This window comes from Dipodomys spectabilis, unplaced genomic scaffold (genome assembly GCF_019054845.1).
Source record: "Dipodomys spectabilis isolate Male_0828 unplaced genomic scaffold, ASM1905484v1 ptg000263l, whole genome shotgun sequence".
Taxonomy (NCBI): domain Eukaryota; kingdom Metazoa; phylum Chordata; class Mammalia; order Rodentia; family Heteromyidae; genus Dipodomys; species Dipodomys spectabilis.
Genome location: NW_024870940.1, coordinates 1,775,391 through 1,782,429, shown reverse-complemented (window position 1 = coordinate 1,782,429; position 7,039 = coordinate 1,775,391). Strand labels below are relative to the sequence as shown.

The window sequence follows — 7,039 nt, the reverse complement described above, 5'->3', positions numbered from 1 at the left end:
TGAAGATGATACAAAAAATAAGTTTTATTTTCATATCTGTGCTCAGGTTTCAGCTAGGTTTTTCTAGAGGAACTTTCTGTACATTTCTTGACAACTGAATTGTTCAACCATCAACAGTCACCCGTATATCAGGTTAAGGAGTAACAGGTAGCTTTCCCTTAAAAGCCATGGGTACACCTGCTGCCCTGGCAAACCTCTTGCGCCCAGGTGAGTCCTGTGTCTCCTTGTGGTGAGAGGAGCAGATGAGCAGCTCCAATAGAACCAGGACAATGTCTTTTTCCTGTGTCTCTATACATACCAAACCAACAAAGTTCCCAATACACATTACTCACAAAGCAACCCTGGGTGCACTGTCGTCCCAGTGTTCATTTATGCCGTTGTTCTGGGTGAATACAACCATTTTCCCAGTGTTCATTTCTGCCCTGCTGTTCCGGGCGCTCTTCTTCCCACTGCCAAAATTCTAACAGTAGAAAGTAGGAAGCCCCGAGGCTCCCAAGAGTGAACTGAACCAGAAAAGGAAAAATCTACCTCAGTAAAAGCTGTGCTTTCAACACAACTCCAGTGACATAAAGATCAACAATGCTGACCCTCCTATCATGCTTCTCTTACCCAGCCAGCCCCTCCCCTGTCCTCTGTCCCGGACACGGACATGGCCCAGTACCCAAGGGCAAGTGCCGTCAAGTAGCTCCTGAGAGCCTCAGCAGAGTCCCGGCTACTGCGGTTCTTCAGGGGGAAGAGGAGGCTGGCATTGTGGGCACCACCAGGTGAGCCTCTGGAGCCCGGCTGGAGGCCCAAGTGCCTCCTTCAGGACCTGATGCCCAGCAGGACACTGCTCCTTCTGGTAGATCTGCATGTGACGACGTGTGCCCTGGAACTTGTCCTTCAGCCATTCTGCACTGAACTGCACAACATGGTCCACCAGGGCCTCCAGCTGTGAAGGTGTCAGGAGCACCCCTGGAGTAAGGGGGTGGATCCCTGCTCGGTACAAGGCTTCATTCTTAATGATGTTCCCTGCAACACAGCAAGCGGAGGATGAGGGTGGAAACCATCCCCAAATGAAGCCACAGCTGGAGGGATGGCAGCAGACGCATGGGAAGACGTGGCGCCCTGCCGTCACAGGAGGCAGCGTCTGAGTCCACGGCTACTAACCGGGCTTGGCCGTTCTTACCCTGTGGAGACCAGGGGTAACACCGCCATATTGCTGTGGCCACTGCGCAGTGCTGCTGCTGGGCACCGGGACGGGTGCTTCTCAGTGAGCAGCATGGCAGCGCTGGCCAGATCCTCCCTGGTCCGCAGCGGGTCACGCCTTGGCTGTGCTTTAGAAGCTGGTTGTGGCACTTCCTGCCGTGCCACGGGCATGAGACCAGCAGGCTCTTCAGCCAGGCCCTCTCTACTTTCTCCAACCACCCATCTCTTCTCCCACCCGGAAATGTGCTATCTCAGCACTCCGGTCTATAGCAGAGGGAACCTGCTTCTTGCTTGTGGCTTCCCAGCGCCTAATGCTGACCTGATGCTTCTGTGCCTTGACAGCATCAAGCTCCAGCTGCAAGAGCAGCAGACATCAGCAAAATGAATGTGGGCTTCCGTCCCCGCAGTCCTGGGCCGGGCCCTCCCTCCGTGCCTCCATGCCACCATGCCACTCTGCATCAGGCAGTGGGGAACGCCAGGGGCGTGGACACGACCTCTGCACTTCGGAAGGTCACGCTCCAGTGCAGTTGTCAGGTCCCAACAAACATCCAGTCAGGGTGAGAGAATTTAGGGCTTGTCTGATGGAACGCTCTCAGTTCAAAAGCAAGGGAAAGCTCAGGAAACTGAGTGGTCCCCCTCAAGACCCGCAATACTGGTGCAATGGGAGGTGGGGACCCCGAGGTCTGGTGACACCCAGGGGAGGGCTTTCTCACTGCACAGCCCGTGACTGGCCCTTTCCCACGAGGCTTACCTAACCCTGAGAAGAATCTCTGGTCCATTAGTGTGTAGCACACAGGCTGGGCCCGCCCCAGAGCCTCCAGGGCCTGTCCTCGATGGAATGCTTCTGACAAGATGTCGCAACTGGGGCTGAGCTCTGGGGGAGGGCTCCAGGACATTTGGCAATTGTAGAATGCCAGGAAGCCACCACCACCGAAGTGCAGGACCAACCTGGGAAGGGAGTCAGGTCATACTCACGGCAAGACCACAGTGCGGTCAGGCCAGAGGTGCATGTAGTGACCACTACAGTCAGGTCACACCTCTGTATGTCCAGGCCCCACGCACACACAACCACCACTGTGCCGGTCAGGCCCAGTGCACACACAACCACCATGCCAGTCAGGCCCTGTGTACACACAACCACCCCAGCGCTAGTCAGGTTACAGGTACCAGAGTCAGATCACAGTACACAGTGGCCTCCATGTGCTTAGGACACACCCAGCATCCATCACGGCAGCACCAGGCCTCAGGGAAACGTCGCCTTCAGGTCACATACATATATACGCACACGCACCTGCCACCAGACAGCCAAGCCACACCACGTAGCGGCCACTGTCATGTCGCCCCCACGCACAGCTCCTATTCCACTGTCAGCTCACATGGACGTTCAGTTTCTGCACCATCAGTCCTGATCAACCTGGGGAAGCTGACGGGGTCCCCAAAGAGAGAGAGGGATAGCTCATCAAAAGTCAAACACTTCTCAGGTATTAATGGAGTAGCTGAAACACTGCAACGTATCTACTGTAGCTTCATTTTTCTCATTACAACAATCCGAGTTTACAAAAGGAAATCGAGAAAGCAGAAAACTCTGAAGTTCTGAAGATACGGCTACATGACCAGAAACAAGGCTCGTGAGTGAAAAGAAGGCTTCCGAGGGGGCCAGCCTCAGGCCAGATTTCCCAGACACACCTACCTGCCCTCCCCACAGCCTGCCCTCCCCACAGCTGCCAGATAAAGCTCAGGAAAGCACAGTAGCCTCACAAACTAAGAGAGAAAGGGCTGCTTTGTAAAGGTAGCTAGGGCTCCACAAGAGGAAGAAAAGGGAGAACAGGAAGAACCAGAGCCTGCCCCTGACCTAGTTAGTGTCCTAGAGAGGACAGAGAGAAACTCAGATAGGCATAAACATAGATAGGGAGCTATTCAAGAAGCAGCTCTCACCCAGCAAGAAGGAAATGGGTAAGACTCTCAAGATAAGGAAATACAGAGGAGGAAAAATGGTGAAGAGGGCTGGATTTTGTAGAAAATACAGTGAGGTCCAGATTTTCCACTTTGTAAATAGTACTATTGAGCCAGATGTAACATTTCATAATAAGCACTGCTGAGATGGTGATTATGATAGTGAGGTAAAGAACTGTGATTTAGTTAGGAAAGAATTTTGAAGCAAAACTACCCATTTAATACTTTTAATACGCGGGCTGGGAAGGTGGCTCAGTGGCAGAGCGCTTGCCTTGCATGCCTGAGGCCCTGGGTTCGATTCCCCAGCACCACATAAGCAAAAAATAAAAAGCCGGAAGGGGCACTATGGCTCAAGTGGTAGAGCGCTAGCCTTGAGCTGAAGAGCTGAGGGACAGCGCCCAAGCCCAGAGTTCAGGCCCCACGACGGACCCAAAAAAAAAAAAATACTGTTTAATATGCTTAATACTAATTATTTAAAATAACCCAGAAATCAAATTCCAAACTAGTATAGCAACCTCAGACATTGGGGTGGATGTCATAGAAAAGAAATTAGCAAATAAAAGTATGTTTTACGTGTTTTCACTTTTTTGGATTTTCCTCTTTTTTGAAAAAAGGGTTCACAATATAGCCCAGACCAGCGACTTGCAATCCTACATCTATACTACCCAAGTGATGGAATTACAGGTATCTGCTACTATGTTTGTATCTTAAAAGAGTCATCTCAGGGAAGTGGCGCTGTAGCCCAAGTGGTAGAGTGCTTGCCTTGAGCTGAAGAGCTGAGGGTCAGCACCCAGGCCCAGAATTCAAGCCCCATGACTGACAAAAAAAAAGATTCATCTCAGAGGGAAAGAGGAAAAGAGTAAAAAAGGGTTTAATCTTTTGTAATTAGCTAATAAAAAATACAATTTAGCAGCCATAAAACAAGGAAGAAAAGGAACTTGGTAATTCAACAAAATTAGGAAAACAAAGTACATCTGGTCAATTAGACAATGCAATTTATTTGCATGTATGAAAGTAGAATAAATTCATCTGTTGAAACTGTTGTAAGGAGAAGAAGAAGCCAGGTGCTGATGGCTCAGGCCTGTCATCCTAGCTACTCAGGAAGCCGATATCTAAGGATCAAGCCTCAAAGCTAGTCCAAGCAGGAAAGTCTGTGAGACTCTTATCTCCAATCAGGCACCAAAAAAACAACTGAAGTGGTGCTGTGGCTCAAGTGGTAGAGCACTAGCCTTGAGCAGAAAAGCTCAAGGACAGTGCCAATGCCCTGAGTCCAAACCCCAGAACCACATACATACATACATACACAACACACACAAAAACTAAAGAGGAAAAGGATGAGGGAGAGTGGTAGAGTAGGTGAGGTCGATGGGGTACCTCGTAGAATGTGCAACTGGCACAATGTCAGCACATTCACAATGAAACCCCTGGAAGGGGCACTGTGGCTCAAGTGGTAGAGCACTAGTCTTGAGCACAAAAGCTCAGGGACAGTACCAGGGCCATGAATTCAAGCCCCAAACTGGAACAAATAAAATTATTTGGAGGGGGGGTTGGCAGGAAGGAGGGAGGCCAAAGAACAGGTGAGCTAAGGTAATCATTGTGTTCAGTTTTTTTTTAAAGAGTGATAAGAGAAACACTGTTAACTACATAATTTTTTTTGCCAGTTCTAGGACTTGAACTTAGGGTCTGGCACTGTCCCTGAGCCTCTTTTCTCAAGGCTCTCCACTTGAGCCACAACGCCACGTCCAGCTTTTTCTGTTTATGTGGTACTGAGGAATTAAACCCAGGGCTTCATGCCTGCTAAGCAAGCACTCTACCACTAAGCCACATTCCCAGCCCCTACATAAAAATTTAAAATCCCAAAGGCCAATAAGCTTCATGAATCAAAGGGCACAAGCATGGAAACAACACTGGCAACACGTATCACAAAAAATGACCAACCTTCCTGTCAAGAGGTTTCAAGTCAATAGTGCTCATACATATGGCCAAATGCTCAGAAGAATTCTATTAAGTCAGCACATAAAAATGTGCAACCCTGGGCTAGACACGGTCACACCTGTACTCCCAGAAACCCCAGGAGGCAGAGATGTGGAGGATCGTAGCTTGAGGCAAACCCAGGCAAAAAATTAGTAGGAATTTATTTTAACAAACCAAGCAACGTAGTTCAAATCTGTAATCTCAGCTATGTTGGAAGCACAGGTAGGGAGACCACACAGTTGAGGCCAGCCTGGTAAAAACACAAGAACCTATCTGAGAAATAAAGCAAAAATCCTGGAGGCATGACTCAAGTGGCAGAGTGCCTGCCTCGAAGTTCCAAGCCTTGAGTTCAAACCCCAGTGTCACTAATAGGCAGCTTTAAGAATATGCTCTCTCTGCCCGGCGACAGTGGCTCACGCCTGTTATCCTAACTACTCAGGAGGCTGAGATCTGAGGACTGAGGTTCCAAGCCAGCCTGGGTAGGAAGTCTGTGAGGCTCTTATCTCCAATTAACCAGCAGAAAACCACAAGTGGCCCTGTGGCTCAAGTGGTAGAGCACTTGGATTGAGCTGAAGAGCTCAGGGACAGCACCCAGGCCTAGAGTTCAAGCCCCATGACCTACCAAAAAAAGAAAAGAAAATGTTCTTTCTCAACCAGCAATTCCTGTGGGAATTGATCCAAAGGAAATAATCCTAAATGTAGGAGAGTTTTATACGCAAAGCTACTGTTCTCAACATTCATAGACTTAAACTAGGAAAACCTTGTCCCTCCTCCTGTTGCAAAGACCCCAACAAGACAGCACGTTACCTGGGCATGGGGTCCCTCCAGTCACCTCTCTTGTTGGCTTTCTTTGCTCTGGAGAAGTTGTTCACCCAGACGCTGCCGAACAAACCAAACCTGACCTGCAGCCACGTCTGGGCACCTGCTGCAGGGCTGCGTCCTCCCGGGCACTCGGTGCTGCTGGCCCTGCTGGAACCAGGCTCCAGAGAGCAGGCCGCACCGGCACAGGTGTGCGCACTGCTGGGCCCCGAGGCCAGCGTGGGGTCCACAGCATCATCCTTCTCCGCTCCTTTCTGGAGAGACTCTGGCAGCGGGTGGCTTCCAGGTGGCTCCCGCTCTTCACTAGGATCAAATCGAAGGAATAATTTCTTGCCATGCACCTAGAAAAATATAAACACAGTTTCCAAGCCCTGTAGGCCCAGGCAGGGGCCCAAGGGCTCTGCAGACAGACGTGGCCTCAGACTGACTCTTCGCCCACAGCTTCCTGAACTGCTTGCTTTGGCTCTCAATTCAGTGCTTAGGGCAGCTGGCTCATGGAATTAGATTAGCTCTAAGATAGACCTGCTCCAGACAGCACAGCTACTCTACACACCTAATGGGTTTGGTACTATCCAGGGGTTAGCTAAGTAATACATACCAACTGCCACTCTTTTATTCAATTTAATGAATTTCCTTTCTTCTTGCCAATCCTGGGGCTTGAACTCAGGGCCAGGGCACTGTCCCTGAGATGCTTTTGCTCAAGGCTAATAACACTCTACCACTTGGAACCACAATGCCACTTCTGGCTTCTTCTGTATATGTGGTACTGAGGAATCAAACCCAGGGCTTCATGCATGCTAGGCAAGCACTTTACCACTAGGCCACCTTCCCAGCCCATAATTTATTTTCTATGCTAGAACTAATCAATCAGCATGCACACACACAAACTGACTATACCCAGAGATAACACTCAATAAAATATAGTGCCTTTCCCAGCAAATTTGGCTTGCCTGGTCTGTAACCTCACCTGGGTATCAAGGAGCCACAGCGACTGAAGGACCGCAGGGCAGAGCTTCTTACTACTGCCCCCTGTCTTGACCACCTGCTGGCCCACAAAGGGGGAGACCAGGTGGTGGAATTTCCTCAAGGATGGTCCTTCTGGCAT

The 7,039-nt window shown here is 49.9% G+C and overlaps 1 protein-coding gene across 1 annotated transcript; it reads right to left on the bottom strand.

Moving 5' to 3' along the window:
- On the bottom strand, nt 1-7,039 carry Neil2 (nei like DNA glycosylase 2). Its single transcript, XM_042699862.1, has 4 exons — nt 6,902-7,039; nt 5,923-6,275; nt 1,940-2,136; nt 1-1,011 (listed from the first exon to the last, which is right to left on the bottom strand). The coding sequence occupies exons 1-4, from the start codon at nt 7,037-7,039 to the stop codon at nt 713-715; spliced, it is 987 nt and encodes a 328-aa protein (XP_042555796.1). The 3' UTR covers nt 1-712.

Coding starts and splice junctions, on each gene's coding strand:
- Neil2 (XM_042699862.1), bottom strand. CDS start 7,039: ATGCCAGAAGGACCATCCTTGAGGAAATTCCACCACCTGGTCTCCCCC. Junction 6,276..6,901: donor TGTGGCTCCTTGATACCCAG/GTGAGGTTACAG, acceptor ATATTTTTCTAG/GTGCATGGCAAGAAATTATT. Junction 1,012..1,939: donor GAGATTCTTCTCAGGGTTAG/GTAAGCCTCGTG, acceptor GCTGTGTTGCAG/GGAACATCATTAAGAATGAA.